Source organism: Danio rerio, chromosome 24 (genome assembly GCF_049306965.1).
Source record: "Danio rerio strain Tuebingen ecotype United States chromosome 24, GRCz12tu, whole genome shotgun sequence".
NCBI lineage: Eukaryota > Metazoa > Chordata > Actinopteri > Cypriniformes > Danionidae > Danio > Danio rerio.
The window spans coordinates 42,855,147-42,876,794 of NC_133199.1; the positions used below are offsets into that span (position 1 = coordinate 42,855,147).

Below are 21,648 nucleotides of genomic sequence, written 5' to 3' on the forward strand. Positions count from 1 at the left end.
ATCCCTGTTAATACATCTCTTAAATATTAACGTCATATTAAAACTATAGTTCTATTACTGTAATTTAATATAATACATTTTTTATGAAACGCAAAACAACCTATGGTTTCCCAGTACTGGGTTGCGGCTGGAAGGGCATCCACAGTGTAAAACATGCTGGATAAGTTGGCGGTTCATTCCACTGTGGCGACCCCTGATGAATAAAGGGACTAAGCAGAAGGAAAATTAATGAAGACAATAAAAGTTGACCAAGAACACAAAGTAAAAAGGCTCTCAGATTAATCAGTAAGGTCAGCTTTACAACAATACCCTGCACTAAAATCTCTGAGAAATTCTCAATCACACGCGCGCCTGTCATTTGACCTTTATGATGCAGATTTTCCCTTTGGCTAAATGAGACCAGACTAATTGATCTCTCCTCGTGTGTCCTGAACAACCATGTCTACCATGCTGACATAAACACCGCATAATTACTCACAATTATTTGCATTAAAAATACACTTTTGTTTATTTGATGCATTACTGACTGGGAATAAAATATGCATTAACCAACCATCTAATAAACACCCCACCCGGCTTCATCTCATGTTTATTCATATTTTTTTGTGAATATTCTTAAATTCTTGCTGACATGAGCCGGTGGGCGTGGCTTGCGCTTGACGTCACTGGTCAGAATGACCTTCATCTCGGGAATCCTCATCCGCTGCATCACACTTTACTGCGTGGCTGACATAATATCTCTTATATGATAAAGAAGCTACATTATAATGTGATGTTGATCATCTGAGGCCTATATTAGATACGTTAGATAACGTTTGAAAGACCAAATGAGTTTTCTTAATGATATATCATCGAATGCAGTGTGATAGTATAATCATGTACGCCCTTACAAACAGTACCTCATGTTAAAATGCTGACACTATGGAAAAATATTAAATAAATGTATTATACATACAATTCGGTATTAATATTATGCATAAATGGCGCATGTTGATATATTTTTGTGCACACGTTCTTAATATATCTAGGAAATAATTTATTATAAGTTACATAATGCTTAAAACCTTCTAATCTCTTTAAAATATATTTAACACATCGATTTCTCCCATTATTTTACATTATTTATGAAGGAAAACAGTGTTATATGTGCATCTGGTGTAGAATATACGTGCTGCAATGATTTTTAGACCATGATTAAATGATTTAAATGAAAGTAATACGAAACTAGTATGTTCACACCCAGATTACAAACGCACGATGTTTTATTCTAAGGGTTTAAACATCTCCAGTATTAAAGGGAAAGCCCGCAGCGGAGCGCACTAAACTCGCTACAAATGGGGGAGCCCCGAAATCAAATACCCTCTGAAATACTGTTAGCATTGCACGTAAATGCTTCATTATATTTGTTTTACAATGTTTATCCATGTCATGTTTGTTCCATGACTCGAATAGAAGCAGTATACCAGCGCATCCCTGTTTTTCTCGATCTCCTCCCCCTTTCAGGAGTCGGATGGGATTTTCTTCACGGTGTGTCAGGTGACGTTTTCGGCCATTTTGTACCGCAGATTCATCCTACAGGATCCGTTACGAGCAGTTTCCATCATTTCACCGGGGTTTATTAAAACCATTGGTCCATAGCGAAAGCTTTACCCTAATAGACAAATACCCGTTAGTATATACGCCTTCGCTCGTGTCTAGCAGTGTAAGTTCGGTGTTACTGGGTTTTGAGGTGAAATTAGAGGAATAATGTCGTCGGGAAGCCCTGAATATTCGCCGTTCTTCGCAGTGATGGGCGCATCAGCAGCGATGGTCTTCAGCGGTAATCATTTTATTTTAAATATATATTTTGTTTTTAACAATTGATTTAAAATGCTTAAATTTGTGTGCACGCAATTATATTTATCATGTCTAATCCTCATATATCTCAACGTTTGCCAGGATATTCGTGATATCTGAATGTCATTGGTGCTATTTATATATTTATTTATTTTGCATATATCTATGTATATTTTCTATCATTAAAGAAGCATTTATGGATCATTAACCTAATATTTGACATCAGAAATGATGACTGCACTATTATAATCCAATCCTGTCAGTTCTGGTTCCGTTATTCATCTCTAATTTTATGAAATGTTGTAATAAAAACATTCCTAGCATAATTATAACACATTTCACAGATTTCTTTTCATAATGACATCTTTATGCTCATAATCCATGTATATTTATGTCGAATATATGTTCTTGAATTTATTAGAATTGGTGCTATATTTCAAATAATCATATTTTGCTCGTGATATATTGAATATAGTCGTTTACATGTTATCAAATGGTGCAGAATATAAAAGAAACCAGCCTCAGATTTAACCAGCTATGGGATCAAATTTGTTCCCTGGTTTGGGTAGATTTAGAGATTACACCTTTTTGCATGGCAGGGGATTATTTAGCAGGTTAAAATGGTTTTATTTCAAAGGTTAAACTGATTGTTTCCTCACAGGTATTGATCATCACTCAAGTTTGATTGGATTAGCAGGATGAGGTGCAGCCTGTCTGTAGTGCACTTGATAATTATAATAATAGTGCCATATTTGATGATGCTTTGCTTTATTTTGTTAGGTAACCCCCAAATAAGTGAGCTTTTTGGTATATTTAGATAATTAAAACCCGTCATGATGAGTGATAATATGCAGAATGCACCTGTATGGTTTATCAAAGAAAATATAAGACTTAAGCATCACATTTTTAAATTGATAACCCCATTAAAATGCATTTCAATTATCAGGATATGTCAGGAATAGTGCAATGCTGAGATGAGCAGACGTGTACGTGCAAATTACAGTAGCGAGGGAGATCATCAAATCAAATGCATCTGTTTTTATTTCCAGCACGAGGCATCATGCTGTTGATTCTCAGACCATACTTCAGGCCTGTTTGCTCTTGTTATCGCCCTATAATCTATTTGATAATGCAAACAAACTCTTACAGCAGCTGCTATGTGTGTTTAAAATACTCACAGTGGCGACTGAAGAAAGTGCTTCTTTTTAATAATAGAGGTCAGCAAATGCTCCGCCAGGACATTTTGTCCGTGTATTTCATTTAAGATTGAGCAGCTTTCTTAATGAACACAGCAGTGAGGGCCTGGAAAACAGCAGTGTGTCTTTTTGTGATTGAAAGAAGAGGATTTTCTGCTGTGCTTCCAGGTTTTAGTTTAGCCACTGAACCTGAGAGTGAAGTGTAGAGAAGAAGAAGAAGAAGCTAAGGTCGATTTTGGATTGACTTTAGCATAAAAGCTGTCTATAAAGCTGTATAAAGCTGTCGGATGCTCACTTAAAAATAAACACAGAATCAAAATTGTGTTGTACTTACATCTAAAATTAATATTCATATTCATTCTGGGTCCTGTTTGGATGTAGAAGATTATATACAGAGTATATATATTAAATAACAAATACCAATATTATCGCAATAGTAAATAACAATATTATCGTCCAAACCGACAGACTATAATGCTGAAATTAAATGTAGCATCTGTTACTTAAATTTGAAGTAATTTAAAGTAAAATTCTGATTGGTTGTCAATATTTTTATCATTCGTCAGCAGGAGAACTACTGTATCAGTATATTTGATTTGTGCTTTTATTGTTATAATCATGCTGTGGATTGCTACATTACATTTTTCTTTTAACATATTTAATTTTGTTAGTGCAAACAGGCCTTCATTTAGCCTCTCCTTTTGACCATGCATTGTACCAAAGTCCCTTTAAGGCAAGTCAATTCACTTGGCGGTGTTCTGTTTGAATGGGGTAACATCAAATTCTCCAAAATTGCTTGCCAAGCTTACGATTACATTTCATATTTGCAATCACCAATAAAATTAAACAACAACTGTCTCTTTAGTTTCATTTCTAAACGTTCAAATCACACAATATCCTCAGAAACTCACGTCTGGCTGGTCACCAAGCCCCGGTGATTCTTCAGTCTATAGCGATCACTGATTGGCTCCTGTACTTGAAGGCGGGGCTTCATTCGCCATATTGACCGTTACACTTTCCCCTATTCAAAACTATATGAGTGAAACGTCTTGTGTATTCTATAGTCTTTGATTGTACGTCCTTTTGTATTTACGTTGTAAAGCTAAAATTTTCAATGTCTTTGCACTTTTTTTATGCAACTACAGAAGAACAGGGTCATGTTTGGCTGTTTTAAAGCATGCTGTTGTTTTTCATAGCTCAGAGATACACTTAAAAGTGCATTTATAGTGCATGACCCGTTCAGTAATGGATGCATTACTACTGTATCCACAAATGTAGAGCGGAAACCAAAACATTGCTTTATTTCCTGGTGTCCAACAAACAAGATATCGATCCATATACAGTCAGTCAGAAGGAATGGTTGTGTTTTATCTAAACTGATCTTCCTGGTTTCCACATTGAACACTATCAATTGTCTGTCATTGGATCTGATCTACACTACGATATTTACTTGCGGAATAAGTCATTTGATGAGTGTTGTGACTAACCGGCGTGATGAACATGCATTATTTGTGATGGGACTGTGAAGAGCTGAAGCTAATTAGAAATGTTGCGGTCTTTCATCTGACACATCTCTCCTGACTTGGCATCACGGCTCGGCTCAGTCTGCGTACTCTCATTTGTAAGTCTCTTAGGATGCGTGTACCATATGAATGAACATGTTTAGCGAAGCAGGTTATATAGCAGAACACAGTGCTTGCTAGTATAGGCTTGAGGTCAGCTGTCTGTACAGGTTAGTCCTTGAATTCATCAGGAAATCAAAATGTACTTTTCTCATTTTAATATGTATAAAGTACTGCTTGTTTATGAGAAATGTATCTGTGAACTTCGTTATTTTGTAAATATTAACTTGCCCTCAGATTCCTTAAACACTACCTTCCATCCTCCATCGAAACAACTTTACTTCACTTCCTGTCAAATCAATGTCTTTAGGGAGGAGCTATCAGTCCTTTAGGGAGGAGCTATCAGTCCTTTAGGGAGGAGTTATCAGTCCTTTAGGGAGGAGTTATCAGTCCTTTAAGGAGGAGCTATCAGTCCTTTAGGGAGGAGTTATCAGTCCTTTAGGGAGGAGTTATCAGTCCTTTAAGGAGGAGCTATCAGTCCTTTAGGGAGGAGTTATCAGTCCTTTAGGGAGGAGCTATCAGTCCTTTAAGGAGGAGCTATCAGTCCTTTAGGGAGGAGTTATCAGTTTTTTAGGGAGGAGTTATCAGTCCTTTAGGGAGGAGTTATCAGTCCTTTAGGGAGGAGCTATCAGTCCTTTAAGGAGGAGCTATCAGTCCTTTAGGGAGGAGTTATCAGTTCTTTAGGGAGGAGTTATCAGTCATTTAGGGAGGAGCTATCAGTCCTTTAGGGGGGAGCTAACAGTTCTTTAGGAAGGAGCTATCAGTTCTTTAGGGAGGAGCTATCAGTCCTTTAGGGGGGAGCTAACAGTTCTTTAGGGAGGAGCTATCAGTTCTTTAAGGAGAAGCTATCAGTTCTTTAGGGAGGAGTTAACAGTTCTTTAGGGAGGAGCTATCAGTTCTTTAGGGAGGAGTTGTCAGTCCTTTAGGGAGGAGTTATCAGTCCTTTAGGGAGGAGCTATCAGTCCTTTAGGGTGCAGCCATCAATCCATTAGTTTGAGGCGATTAGTCCCTTTGGGCGGGGTTTTAGTCATAGGGCAGGGTTATTAGTCCTTTAGGGTGGAGCTATCAATCCTTTAGTTTGAGGCAATTACTCCTTTTGGGCGGGATTATCAGTCCTTTAAGGAGGAGCTATCAATCCTTAGGACGTAGCTATCAGTCTTTTAGGGTGGAGCTATCAGTCCTTAAGGGCGTAGCTATCAGTCCTTTAGGGCGTTGCTATCAGTCCTTTAGGGTGGAGCTATCAATCCATTAGTTTGAGGCGATTAGTCCTTTTGGGGGGGGGTTATCAGTCATTTAGGGCAGGATTATCAGTCCTTTAAGGAGGAGCTATCAATCCTTAGGACGTAGCTATCAGTCTTTTAGGGTGGAGCTATCAGTCCTTTAGGGCGTTGCTATCAGTCCTTTAGGGTGGAGCTATCATTCCATTAGTTTGAGGCGATTAGTCCTTTTGGGGGGGGGGGGGGGTATCAGTCATTTAGGGCAGGATTATCAGTCCTTTAAAGAGGAGCTGTCAATCCTTTAGGGTGGAGCTATCAGTCTTTTTGGGTGAGGTAATCAAGAATTTAGGGCAGGGTCTCAGTCCTTAAGGGTGGAGCTATCCATCCTTCAGTTTGAGGTGATTAGTCTTTTTGGGCGGGGTTATCAGTCGTTTAGGGCAGGGTTATTGTCTTTTAGAGTGGGGTTATCAGTCATTTAGGAAGGAGTTATCAGTCCTTTAGGGAGTAGCTATCAGTTCTCTAGGGCAGGGCTATCGGCCCTTTAGGAAGGAGCTATCAGTTCCTTAGGGCGGGGCTATTAGTCCTTTAGGGAAGAGCTATCAGTTCCTTAGGGTGGGTCTATCAGTCCGTTGGCGCAAGGTTATCAGTCCTTTAGGGCAGGGTTTTCAATCCTTTTGTGTGGGGCTATCAGTCTTTTGGGGGGGGGGGGTTAACAATTCTTGAGGGTGGGGTCTCATCCCTTAAGGGCAGGGTTAAAAGGCATTTAGTTTGAAGCTATTTGGTTTTTAGGGTGGGGTTATCAATTTTTAAGGAAGGGGTTATCAATCCTTTAGGGCGGGACTATCAGTCCTTTAGTACAGTACTGTCTATTCATTAAGGTGGGTTATCAGTTCTTCACTGTTGCTGTCAGTCATTTAGGTTGGTGCTATCAGTCCCTGTCTCAATTAAGTAGTAGTAATCCTGCATAACTCAGTAGAAACTGCCATTCAAATCTTCCTCCATTTTTTAGCAATGCCCATCTTCCAAAAGTCCAGTGGATTTCCAAAAGAATAAATCATGCAACGCCCTACATTTTATTCTCAATTCAGAAACCATTCCATCTGGATGTACGTAAGGATAAGGAAAAAATGTCTTCATTTGCTTAATTTTCATTTCATGCTGACTTTAATAGACTGGAATATTATAATCAGCTAATATAAAATTATTTTTGAGATTTTTAATCATGCTCAAAATTTCTTGGCAGATTTAAAATCTAAGATTCTCTTTGTGTGGGTTGCACATTTTTGAGTCTGGATAAGTATTGCTTAAGCGGTTAGTTCACCCCATAATTAAACCACTGTTATTAATTATTCACCATCATGTCATTACAAAACCCCAAGAGCTTCTTTCATGTTTGGAACACAAATGAATATTTTTAGATGAAATCAGAGAGCTCTCTGGCCCTCCATAAACAGCAAGGATCACAAACATATTTAAAGTCCTGAAAGCAAATAGGTGAATTGTCAAAACAGCGGTTCAACTGAATTCATACAAAGCTCCAAGAACCGTTTAGTGCTTCAAAAAACCCTGTAAAATGTGTTGTTAAATTCAACTATAAAATTCGTCAAGCTTATAAGCTTCTGTTTTTTATTGAACTATAAAGAAATAATGATTTTAGCTGCCTCATCATGAATGCTCTTGTTACAGTCCTGCTCTGTAAACATGGACATCATTCATTCATTATCCGACAGTATAGCTGGCTTTACTGTGAGTGTGTGTGTGTGTGCTGTTTTCAGAGCAGGTAGAGCTGGTCATCACTCAGTAGTGTGTGTGTTTGGACAGTGTCCATCTGCACGCTCAAGGATTGATTCTGCTCTTCATCACACGGGCCCATCTGTCACGCACACACACACACACACTGTTATTGGCTAGTTTGAGTGACTGTCTTCTGGTAGTAGTTGTAATCGTGGTTAAAGCTGCTGGTATTTCCAGTAGAGTTACCATTTAATCCCGGAAATGAAGATTAGACTAAGATTCCTGGATGAACAGGCTGTAATGTGCAGCAGTGAGTGTGTGTGTGGGTCTACTGAGATAACACTTATAACCACACATGATCAACACTCTGTATATATTGCCAGTTTCAGTTTCTTTAATTTGATGAATTACTATGTTCAAATCCAAGGTGCATTTCTATTGTCAATATCATTTGAGACATACTGAGTAATAATAAAAAAAGAGGAGCATTTTGTTTCAAATTTATGTCAGATCTTATGTGTTATCGTTGATAATTTTGGTAATTGTTAATTTTAGCTTTAAATGTTTATTATATGAAGGTAATATGCATAGTTGATGGTGTTGGTTTTAGAGATTATAGACTTGTATTGTATGTACTGTACCTGATATTCAAATTAAATGGCATTGAATGAACATATATTGAGATTGAATTGGACCAGTGTTTCCCAAGTCTGTTCCTGGAGGCACACCAATAGCACGTATTTTGGATGTCTCCCATATCTGACCCATATGTTTCAGGTTTTGGAGTCTTTTCTAATGTTCTGATGAGTTAATTCAGGTGTGTTTGATTAGGGAGAGGTTGAAAATGCGTACTGTATATGGTGTGCCTTCAGGAACAGGGTTGGGAAACTCTGAATTAGATCACAGAATAATAACAAATGGCAAATAGAAGGGGATTTATACACTGAAAAAAAATATTCAAAGATGATTTCTTGGATTTACTCAATTTTTTTTATGTTAAGTGGTTGTAAACAATTTATTTGGGCTGAATTTAAACAAACAAATTAAGTTGAACATTAGTAAACTTAATTTGTTTGTTTAAATTCAACACAAATAAATCGTTTGCAACAGTTTTGCATGCAACACTTTTTTCAGTGATACAGTACGATCAATAAATTGTGAAATATATACAATAAGAAATTAGCTCCAATGTTGGGAAAGGAGATGTTCCATTAAAGCCAGGGGTTGCCCAGACCTTTTCATATAAAGGGCCAAAAGCCAAATATAATTAAGAGCCGTGGGCCAAAGGTAAATATACCAAGCTACAGTATATTACATTAAAGTTGCCATATGATTTCCTCATTTATTTCATAAGACGTAAACGTAAATAGAAAACATTACTTTAAACAATATTAACTGATGCAGTATAACATTTAAAATAATAACTTAATGCAATAAACACATAAACAATCACAATTTAAACACAAAGGAGTTCAATGATGAGTACACTAGTCGAGCAGAATCTGCTTTTGCTTTGATTTGTCCTCTGTCTGTTGGGTGACAGTATGTACATTTAAACTGAATCTGAGTAATTTACGCCATTTAATCGACACATTTAATTTAGATTTAAACACTGAAACAAAAAAAAAACAAGGTTACATCAGATTTAAAAATGACAATCTCTAAACCATGCCCATCATTATTCCTCACTTCCCAGATGGGACAAGTGGTGCTCGCTGCAGAGCCATTTGAGAAGAGCTGAGCTCCAGCGAGGGGGAGCTTAAGCTTGAGCTCCACCTTTTTTGCACTTCTTCTATGAGTGATGTCTTTGGGGGTAGGGTTAGGGGTGGGGTTGGTGTATGCATTAAAACAGCTTACAGGAGGAGGAGTGACAGCTCATGCTCCCCCTCACTGGAGCTCAGCTCTCCTCAAATGGCTCTGCAGCGAGCACCCTCTCAGATGGGATGGCGGTCCCTAGTTTGGGCATCCCTGCATTAAAGCCTACTGATTAACTGTTGAAATAATAACTGTTCACATATATATATATACACACACACACACACACACACACACATGTACATATATAATATAAGTCTACCCTTTGTTGCCAAAATTGTTAGAAATTGCAGTCATTCTTTCCAAGAATTCTGGTAATTGTAAAATTCATAGATGATCAAAATAATAATTAGTTGCATTTCTACTTATTAAATATAAATAATGTTTTATACTTGTTGAAATTCAATGCAATTTAACATGTAAAACAAAAGTTGAAGACAACATTATTAACCCTCCTGTGAGTTTTTAAAATATTTTTTCAAATATTTCCAAGGTTTTTAATGTCGAGAGAATTTTTTTTTCAGCACATCTTCCAACATATTAGTTTTAATAACTAATTTATAATACCTATTTTTGTTTGTATTTGCCATGATGACCGGACAATACACTTTACAGGTTCTTTTGCACGATTTTTCAGCTTAAAGTGCAGTTTAAAGGCTTAACTAGGCACGTCATTGGAAAGCAGTGGTTTATTCTGTAGCCCAGGGGTCAGGAACCTTTTTTCAGCAAAGAGCCATTTATGAAATTTTTTTTTTTTTTAAGAGTAACCGGCCACTTTATTAGGTACACCTTTGCAACTCCTTACCGCAAATTTGTAATCAGCCTATTGCATGGCAGCAAATCAATGCATTGAGGCATGTAGACATGGTCAAGACGATAGATTACTACTATAATTATAAGAGGTTTAAACAAAAACTTTATTTATGTCTATGCACAACTCAAAAATAAACAAATATGAAGCATCACATGTTGAGCAAGACCATGAATTAAAAAAAAGGACAATTTATTGAATGTTTTTCTATGTTTTCGCCATCACCACTCATGGATGTTGTCTGAATTTACATACATGAGAAGATTACTATTAAAATGTTCGCTCTTTATTGGTGTCGCAATTCAAGTTTATCCATAGTGCGTTTGCAGATTGGTTGAATCGTCCTTTTATTGTTAACTGAGTTCTTATTAATTTTGCTCTAAAAATTTACAATTAAAAAGGATTTATAAATGTGATTTCAGTCTGAAACTGATTTCTAGTGACGGTTATAATTTTTTAAAACTGTTATAAATTATTATTGAAGAGAGCTAGACAGCCATGTATATTTGGTCAAAGAGCCAGATGTGGCTCGCGAGCCATAAGTTCCCTACCACTGCTGTAGCTAATGAATAAATAATATTTACTTAACGGTGGGTAATAACAGTGACCTTAGCTGTTTTTACATTTCGTCACCTTGGAATTATAAGGTTCTCTCCGAGTTCTGAATGATTTTAAGATATTGAGCTTCAAAGTTTTTGCATTTCATAGCAGACAGTATGTGTTTAACTTTCGTGTTTTAAATAAAAAGTCTTAAAATGTAAACAACTTATAAAAAAACATCCCATAATGTAAATATGTTGTCATTTAATAAGAATATGTCAATAACTAAATGTCAGAGAGAACCTTATAATTCTAAGGTGACGATTTGTATTCCAGCCAAACTGAAAGAAATAAGAAGGTTAGAAAAGAAAAATATAATATGAAATTCTGTGAAAAAAATGTCCTTGCTCTGTTAAACATCACTAAGAAAACATTAAATGATAATTAAAACTTCGTCTTCGGCTGTGAATTTGTTGAAAAGGACAAATGTGAGACTTTCAGTTAATGATCGTCATCATTGTGCATGATAAAGTGGGTGATGCAATAAGCAAACACCTCAAAACCTTGCAGAAATGGCACGGAAATGCAGTAGCAACCAATCGGCAGTGCTCTGAAAACACCCTAGCGACAGTGGGTTTAGTGGGATTTTCACAGGCGCTCAGTCTTGAGAAGTGTAAAACTGCAGCTCACTCACACTTCACCCACAAAACACAAGCTGCATTCACATATAAATCCAAAATATCCACATAATTCTGCATCATTTAAGTCTCTATGATGTTGTTAATGAACTGACCAGTGTATAGATTTAAGGGGGACCTATTATGCATTTTTATAAGAGGGTTAAGCACAGTTGTGCGGCAATAGTGTGTAAAAATAAGCAGCTTCTAATGGTAAAAATGTATTAATTAAATTTTTCAATAATCACACTTGATAGAGTCCGTCTGCAGAAACACTTTGATTGACATTCTCTCTTTGTACGTGTCATCAGAGGGGGAAAGCCCCACCCACTAGTGACCATCTCTCTTTCATTAGCATATACAGCCCTGAGTGAGAAGCAGCCGTTCGCCATTAGAGTTTTATTCTGCTTAAGATAATGTCAGTGACTTATGGGATTATAAATCAGACCCCTGATTTTTCATGATTTTTAAAATCTTTTTTACCATATTAGGTAGCCTACTATCTTAGGTGTGCAATCCCACACAATGACAAAGACAGAAATCATAAAAATAGATCTTCTTTATTTTAGTCTCTTGTAAAGACAAGATCTAAAACAGATCTAAAATGGTAGAGATTAAGCCAAAGGAAGGATGTAGGTTGAAGATTGGTACTTTCTCTTTCCCAGATTTTCCTGTGACATCATGTACTTCACTCAAGACATGTGTTAGGGCTTCCCCTACCCTATCTAAAACACAGATTGTCATAAAACTTGTCAATGGAAACGTTTTCTCTTGTCAACGCCAGGGAAAGAGTTAAGCGAAATCATTTATCAAGTTGACACACATCATAATAGGCTATCAGCCATACATGCCAGGGCTCGAAATTAACCTTTTTTTTTATAGCACCGGTGCTCTTAACTTTAAAAATTTAGGATCACCAGACAAAATTTAGTTGCGTCCACCAAAAGTTATGAGCACCGTTACTACACATTTTATATTAACAGATTTATTGCATTTGAAATCAACAAATCAACTAACAAACAAAAAAATCTGCATGCGCTCACCGGCCCTGCACACACTGCTTGACGTAAATGAGATGAACTGAATTAACAATAATAACTGTGCTATTCTCACGGGTGCTGTCTGATATTGCACAGGTGATAATGACATATAACTTATTATTTGCATATGTCATCTTAATATATAACGGTCTTTTCATGAGCAGCAATATTAGTTTCATCTCAGTGAATGCATGCTCTTTAGCAATGGTGAATGCAGTATCAGTCGCACAACTGACAGCATCGTGACGATTAAATGAAGGATTAAATATCGTTAGAACATCTCGTGCTTAAAATTTGTAGATTCAGTGGCAAACCTGAAAACTCCGTCCCACCAGCCTTACAGTGAATGCTTCAGTCATATTCACAGTGGACTTTAACCACTGGAAGTCTTTTATCCACTCATCGAAAAAGTGTAAATGCTGGATTGACATTCATTACAAGATCACTAATCAGATGTGCCATTATTTGTAACTTTAGGTGGTTTCTAAAACTAAATCTGTCTGTTGTTTTCATTCTCTCGTATCCAGATCTTTACGTTTTCGTGGCTGTAGCTCCCTGTCATCTAAACTGAGTGATTGACAGCTGATATTAACCAATCCATTCGAGTTCTGTTCTAGCACAGTGGGCCAATAAGAAGAGCTTGAAGGCGGGGCAAGCATTGCAGGCTTTGTTTACTGCAGCAAGTTGACATGTCAACTGTTTTAAACCATTTCTGAGTGCTGCTTTTGCCGTTTTTAGGTGCAAAGATGCTTAATGCGTGAATGCCTCCTAATTCAGCACATGTGGTGAACATTTTGCTGTGAAAACTGGTCGCACGACATCAATTTTATGCACTCACACAAATGCTCCCAAATATATTTTGAGGTCGGATAAATAAAATTTCGGATGCATTTGCGACCAAAACGGTCGCAATTTCGAGCCCTGCATGTTAAGCACAAATATTGTTCTTCAATTCAGTCATGTCCAGCAGCCGTCATCCTTGAACCAATCTCCATCATTGTAAGCTGCTTGCTTTTTTTGTCTGTTCCATTGCTCCGCTTGTTAGATGTTTGCTCCAACTTTCTTTTGCAGTCTGCAGCATGTGAAATGCACAAAACGCCCAATTCGTGCCGTATCATTCATTCGGTCTGCGCTACAGGATGTCTAATCACATCTTTGCATAGACTTCACATGTAAATCATAAGGGTGTCACGATCCTCCAAATCCTCGATTCGATTACATTTTCGATTCTAAAGGCACGATTCAATTTGATTATGAATAATTAATTAATTAATGACCAATTAATTATTTGTAGCCTACCGTTTAAACTACCTGACCTGCGTGGTCTTTGTTTTACCCCTAAAAAAATCATACAGTAAATGAATAAAGGCAAGATACACACATAATTACCACCTGTCAATCACTTTTTCTGCGGGACTCGTGAATAGGCAGTGATCTGTGTCGTTATAATGGCTACGGTAAAAAAAGACGCACAACCAACAGGAACCAGCCAACAGTATCTGAGGTGTTCGCTAAAATGACTAAGTACAAGTGAGTGAAAGATTGAAGCAGTCTACTGATCCTCTGACTGCCTGGACCTGCTGTCTCGAGCGCATGGCTGTGTGTGCGTCTGTGTCTGTGTGGTCACGTGATGTGCATTTTTTTCAGAAGTAGAGAGGAAGGAGGGCTGCTCAGAAATGCTACACGCCACTGTGGATGTCAAATCATTGTCGTTCTAAAATAACATTTAAAAACAAAGACAGTGTAAACAGGGCCTGAGTGTGAACTTTTCGCGAGCGGATTTGCAACAGGGGTGGGCGGAGGATCGCGATGCCTGTGTTGTCTATCGGAAGAACCGTACGTAATACGTACATAGCAGAGCTTGCAAAACTGTGTTTTTTTTGTCGACAACACGAACGTTGTCAACATAACTCACTGGAAATCCAAAATGCTTACACACCCGCGACTTCATTGAAAGAGGAGAGGGTTTAAGTTCTGTCGATGGGTCTCCTGCTTCTGCAGTTTAACAAGCACTTCAAAAGCATTTTTTTCCTGCTTGGCAAGCCAAGCTGACGTGACATGGGGGCGTGGCAGCATCGACGATTCTATTTTTTGATTCGATAATCGAAATTGAGCATAAATTTCGATCAATTTCGATTAAAAATCAAAATCGTGACACCCCTAGTAAATCACTAGCGCTGCACCTGAATCTGCTTACTGCACATGCTGCAAAACAATTCTCCCCACATCCATGTAATGTAATGATCGTGAGGGCGCAGGTAATGCAATGTCTGCAAGCCATGTAAAACAATTAATTGTGATGTGATTATATGGTTTAGAATTGGATGATTTAAGAAATTATTTATATTTTTTGTGAATATTTTGTGTTAAAATTATATTTTATATAAAATCGTGAAAAACTAGGGGGTCGGATAAAAGTGGAGTTTTAGATGCAGAATGAACAGCGACAGGAGTCTCTATAGACTGGTCCATTCTGAGACACAGACGCACTCATTTTCAGGTTTTTACACAGATAACAATTCTCCTATTTTGAATCTGCCACTATGCTGACACACATGCATTTGTAGCTCCGCCCTCTTTTAAAAAAAAGAACAGCCTCATTTGAATTTAAAGCGACAGTCACGAAAACTCGAAAAAAGTCTAAACGGGTCAGTTTCAGAGAGTTATAAAACATTATCTGTGTGGTATTTTGAGGTAAAACGTCACACACACAGACATCAGAGACTTATTTTACATCTTGTAAAAAGGAGTCTAATAGGTCATCTATAACTATTAGGCTTGAGTGTGTGTTTATTGGGAAATCGTATAATGTGGCGTTCATATTTCCATTGCAAACATGCAGAAAGAGTAACGCAACCTGTGTGTGTTTGTGTGCAGCACTGGGCGCGGCGTATGGCACGGCGAAGAGCGGCACCGGAATCGCCGCCATGTCTGTGATGCGTCCGGAGCTGATCATGAAGTCCATCATTCCTGTGGTCATGGCGGGAATCATAGCTATATACGGGCTGGTGGTGGCTGTGCTAATCGCTAACAGCATTTCAGACAAGATCACTCTGTACAAGTAAGTCCCGCACGCAAACACTGCTGCTGCTATTGTAGTAATCACAACTAAACTTTTTGTTATTTAAACTCTGAGATCAAATATATGTAAAACACGTAAAGGAAATCTCACTTGAAATCAAAATGTGCAATGTTTGTTTTGCTAGCTCCCATTGTTATTCTTAAAGTGAATAATTAATCCAGCAAGTTAATCCACTGAATAAACAAGTTTGTTTGTTGGTATCTTCAATGAAACTTTTGCTCATTTGCTTCTGCATTTGGAGTGGCGGGGGTAAAGTGTAGGAGGGATTCAGCTGCTGATACATCAATATAGCATAATTTTTGTGACACTACATTACTGTCATGATTGGGTTTTGGATTGGTGTTTGAGTAGACATTAATAAAATACAAATTAATGGGTAAATTAATAAATAATACTCTGTATAAATGCTGATTTGACATTACTGTGAAGGTTGGTGTAGCGATAGACATTAATACAATACAATTTAATGGGTAGTTTAATAAATAATATATATAATTCTTGTTAACTTCCAGCCACAGCTGTATCTTTTCTGGCAGCAACCTCTACCCCAACCCTAAACCCATGAAAATATGCCATAAAATAGCCATTGAATCTTATTTAGCAATAAATTATTTTTTAAATATTAATATAATGCATTATTAACACTATATAACATAATATATAACATTTAATTTTATATTTGAAAATTTACTTAAAATGTTATTTTTTCATGCATACATTTTTGTTCTTGTAATAATTTGTGATTTGTTGTATTTTTATTATATATTTTTATTATATTTATTATAATTATTTTATTATTTTTTTACCATACATTTGTTTATTACTTTTTTTTTATTATATATTTTAATTTTAATGCTGGCTATTTTATTATTATTTTTTTCTGTTTTTAAAATTTGTTTATTTAATGATTCATTTTGTTTTTAATTATAATTTTGTATGTTATTAATTATTGTAATTGTTTTATTTTTAATATCGACATTTGTTGATTTATTTGATGATTTATGTCTGGTTGTCAAATGATTCATGATTAATTTTATTATTGTATAATAACTTATCATTTTTATTTTTTTTATCATATTTAATCTTTGTTTCATGATTCATGATAGATATTTTTTATCTTACTAATTATTATAATAAATATATTTTTAAATATTTTTTTCTGTTTGTTTAATGATTCACTTTATTTTAATTATATTTTTAAATAACTATTATAAATGTTTTTTTATATTCATTTCTTTATTTGCTTATTTAATATTTCATGATTCATTATATAGATATTTTATTTTAATAAGTATCATTACATTTTGCATATTTATTTTGAATATATATATTTTTATTTAATAACTCATGATTCATATTATGTTAGATATTTTTAAATAACTATTATAATTATTTTATTTTTATATCAAATCTTTTTCTTTATTTCATGATTCATCATATATTTTTATTTTAATAATTATTATAATAATTATATATATTTTTCTGTATGTTTATGGATTCATTTTATTTTTAATTATATTTTATATAAGTATTATATAAATATCCATTTTTTTCTTTGTTTATTTAATGATTCATGATTCATTATTTTTTATTTTAAATTATTATAATTATATTTATTTTTCTTTTTTTATTTAATGATTCATTTTATTTTTTATTACATTTTTAACATTTTAACTATTACAATCATTTTATTATTTATATCAATTTTTTTTCTCCATTTGATGTTTAAATATATCTTTATATAATAAATATAATAATTTTTATATCAAATCTTTTTCTTTATTTCATGGTTCATTTTAGATATTTTTATTTTAATAATTATTATAATGACTATATTTTTTTCTGTGTTTATTGATTCTGTTCATTTTTTTCTTTGTTTATTTAATGATTCATTATTTTTTATTTTAAATTATAATTATATATTTTTTCTTTGTTTATTTATTGATTCATGATTCATTTTATTTTTAATTCTATTTTATATAATAACTAATTATATAATAATTTATATAAATTTATTTTTTTATTTAATGATTCTCGATTTATTATATAGATATTTATTATTTTAATAATTATTATAATCATTATATTTTTAAAATGACTTTTTTGTATAATTAATAATTTATGTCTTTTTGTTTGTTGTGCTTGTCAGGAGTTTTCTACATCTGGGCGCAGGCCTGAGCGTGGGTCTAAGCGGGCTGGCAGCCGGTTTCGCCATCGGGATCGTAGGCGACGCAGGCGTCCGTGGCACCGCCCAGCAGCCTCGTCTCTTCGTAGGCATGATCCTCATCCTGATCTTCGCTGAAGTCCTGGGTCTCTACGGCCTCATCGTAGCCCTAATCCTCTCAACCAAATAAACCTGCAGTCAGCATGCGCCGCTGCCGGACCATCAACAACAACAACAAAAATAACGAAATATAATAATAATAATACCTTAAACTAAAGTTAAAATTAGATAAATTGAGAAGTGGGGAAAAAATCCTGCGCATTAATACAGGCTTTGCGTTTGGTGATATCTCTGAAAGTGTACAGTCGTCCCAGTTTGATAGTTTTGATTTCTTGTAAATGCGGTATATAGTGATTTTGTCCTGTGTCTGTGAAGAAAAAAAATATATTAGCGCTGGGATTAATCGCCATTAATCGCATCTAGGATAATTGGTTTGACATAATATATGTGTGTGTGTGTGTGTTATATATATTTATATGTATAAGTGACACACACAAACATACATAAAGACAATTTTGTTGCATAGATATTTACATTTACATCATCTAAATACATCCAAAATAAACAAACATTTTCTCTAATATATCCGTGCATGTGTGTGTGTTTATATATGCATATTAAATATACACAGCGCACACGCTTAAATGATGTCACGTTTATTTCGGATGCGATTAATAATCACGATTCATTTTTTGCCCAGCACTAAAAATATATAATAATAATAACGTGATAGATCTCATTCTCTGTTTGTTCCCTCCCGCCTACGAGTCTGTTAGCCAATCACGCGTTCCCGTCACGCTCGAGAGGAAACGCATGAGCAGCGTCCTGTCTCTTCCTGTCACGTGATTTTGGGAGTTTTTTAAAAATACATCTCCACATTGGTGTCAAAGAAGTGTTTGTGTGAAAAGTGGAAAAACGCACTGATGAAATGCTGTCTGTGGAATGGAGTTTGTCCATTTTTGTTTTGTTTTCCACTGGTTTTATTTATTGAGAATAATATTGTTCATTGAAAATGTACTTGAAGCTCCTCAGATCCTTTGAATTGTTATTTATATAAACATTAATATATATATATGCAGAAATATATATAAGAATAGACCTGCACTGGCCGGGGTTGTGCAGTTGTTGGGGAGTGTTTCAGCTTGATGTGTGTATTTCTGGTTGTTTCCTGTGTAAATCTGATGTTTGGTTGTATTAAAGGTGTGCGTGTGCCCCTCGGTGGGTCTCACAAGTGTCATTTCCATATGCTTGTGTTCCCGGTGCTTTTATTTTTATCGTGTGAGTGTGTTCAGCTGTGTGTATCTACGGTTTTTAGGCTTCACCTTGATGATAATTCACTATAGTAGCGCTAATGGATTTACTGCAGCAGTTTCACCTCTTGTTTGCCTTGTAAATTGCATACATTTTCACAATATGACACTAGGTCTTGTTCATTAATGATTATGTGGATTATTTATATATTTATCGCCATTGTTATGTCAACAAATGCAAATTATTGTTTTTATTTACCTTTTTTTATTAGTTGGTTCTCACTTTGGCCCTTTAGATGATTTTTGTTCCTATTATTAAAAACTATGTGGTTTCTTATTACTTTGTGAACAAGATCCTGTTACAGGTATGCAGTAAATAGAAGTAAATATATTTATTTAAAGTAAACAAATTGTTTTCATAATGATTTTAAGTGCAATATACTAAAACAAAATCTTTTAAAAACAGCATTCTAATTAATTAATTGAATTTAAAGTGATGGTTGAACCATTAGTAAATTGGTTTAAAAAAAAAAAAAAAACAATAAAAAAAAATTTGTGGCCCAAAAGAAGAGAAAAAAAACATATCTGGCAAATCAAATAAAATAAAACACAAATCCAGAGCTGATGGTTTTAAGCTAAAACTGTTCTAAACTCAACAAACATGTGCAGTTGAAGAATAAAAAATAATTATATATATATATATATATATATATATATATATATATATATATATATATATATATAAAATAAGATCTGATTCATCTTGGATGTCCTGAAGGTAAGTAAATTAACAGCCAATTAAATTTTTTGAGTGAATTATTCAAGGAAATTTTATTAAAAATCTGAACAAGCGACCCAGTGTAAGAGGTTTAATCATTTGCATAGGACACGCCCAAGTAAAGTCCATATAAGGATTTTTCGTCAGTTGTGTTTTCGACTGGTCCAGACGAGATAATCCAGTAAAAGGTGATATCATCGAAAAAAAACTAGTAATTCTAAACAAAAAAAGTTTTAAAATGTAAAAAAGATGTCTAAATGCCATTCCAGAAGTCTATCCGAGGTATGTAATGTTTGCGTACTGTTCATTTGCCGAGATTTCACGTAACTTATGTTCATTGCTTAGTGAATGAGAACCCCATTGCTCTGTCATTTCAGCTAAAAGAGTCTTAAAACTGACCATAAATGTCTGATTAATCTTAAATGTCCTTAAGGTAAGTAAATGAACTGCAAATTTTAATTGTTAGGTAAACTGTTTATTTAAGGAAATTTAATTACTAAATCTGAACGAGCGATTTATAATTTGCACAGGACACGCCCACGTAATATCCATATAAGGGCTTTCCGCTTATTTTTCAGTTGTGTTTTCGACTGGTCCAGACCTCAGACAAGATAATCCAGTTAAGTGCGATATCACCGAACAAAACTAGTAATACTTAATAAAATAACTTTTAAAACGTAAAAAAAGATGTCTAAATGCCGTTTCAGAAGTCCAACTGAGGTAATGTTTGCTGTTCGTTTGTACAGATAGAGGTTCATGAGTAAACGCGGTTTGTGAACGAGACCGCTGTGTAACTAAAGTTACTTTCAAGCTAGGAATCTTGAAAACTGACTGACCAACAGGTTATAACATAACAGACTATTGTTATTGTGACATTTCTAAAATATTTAAAGTTCTTAGTTTCGTTTACAAATATGTTGTGAACGCTAAACCACGGTGCCTAATAAAATTTCGTTATCTACGTTATGGCAAGTTGCGGTCGGCCATGTTTGTGGACGTACAGGAGCGGTTAATTTAAACCTGTGGAAATTGCTACAAAAACAACGACCGTCTTATAGTACTATATTTTGAAAAACACCACACAAACACTCAATGAAATGGACAAACGTGTATATTCCTTTATAAATGCTTGTTGTGTGTGTCTAAAAAGCTAATAATAGGGATTCCATAACATTCAGTCTCCCACTGTAAAGCCGAGCACAGACGAAGAGGCGGCGAATCCGGACGAACGAGTTTATCCGTAACTGAGAGCGCATCAGCGAACTGCTGAAAGAAAACATCCCCATGTATGATTTTCTTTATCTCCTGTAGTACGAGCTCTTAGTTTATTGATGAGTTTATTCCCAGTGGGAATCGGGCTCACCTTGACCCAAACACCCAGAATGCACTGCGTCGCTTACGGTAGTGAAACAACACCAAAAATCATCGTCATCATGAAGGCATTTTTTACTAAACAAGATGTAAGTTGCTGCATTTTCTTATTGGCCCATATTAAAATTACTATAGTGAATATATAGTAAAATGAGTCTTTTTTTTAACCATACTGCGGTAAATTACTTGAATTGATCTGTTGTGGCGATTCTACAGTTGTAATACAACTATAGTAATATAAAACTGACCCAATATTCTAGTTTTCAACAACTATAGGGCGTATTAGTAAAATCTAAGGTATATCACAGTATATCAGCTCTCTATAGTTAATGTTACAGTATGGTGTAGCATTAAGTGTTTTAAATACTATTATGTATACAGTATGATACACTTCATGATTCAAAACTGTACTACTATAGTAATGTTTCAACATTTTACAGACATTTTTGCATATA

At 35.1% G+C, this 21,648-nt stretch overlaps 1 protein-coding gene across 1 annotated transcript; it reads left to right on the forward strand.

Annotated features, from left to right (window-relative positions):
- Window positions 1-1,572: 1,572 nt before the first annotated feature.
- On the forward strand, window positions 1,573-19,039 carry atp6v0cb (ATPase H+ transporting V0 subunit cb). The gene is made up of 3 exons (NM_205554.1): window positions 1,573-1,819; window positions 15,366-15,549; window positions 17,720-19,039. The coding sequence occupies exons 1-3, from the start codon at window positions 1,747-1,749 to the stop codon at window positions 17,922-17,924; spliced, it is 462 nt and encodes a 153-aa protein (NP_991117.1). The 5' UTR covers window positions 1,573-1,746; the 3' UTR covers window positions 17,925-19,039.
- Window positions 19,040-21,648: the final 2,609 nt, after the last annotated feature.

Bases quoted from the DNA above. Each gene is read 5' to 3' on its own strand.
- atp6v0cb (NM_205554.1), top strand. From the start codon at position 1,747: ATGTCGTCGGGAAGCCCTGAATATTCGCCGTTCTTCGCAGTGATGGGC. The intron at 1,820-15,365 runs GTAATCATTTTA...GTTTGTGTGCAG, and splicing joins AGCAGCGATGGTCTTCAGCG to CACTGGGCGCGGCGTATGGC. The intron at 15,550-17,719 runs GTAAGTCCCGCA...TGTGCTTGTCAG, and splicing joins GACAAGATCACTCTGTACAA to GAGTTTTCTACATCTGGGCG.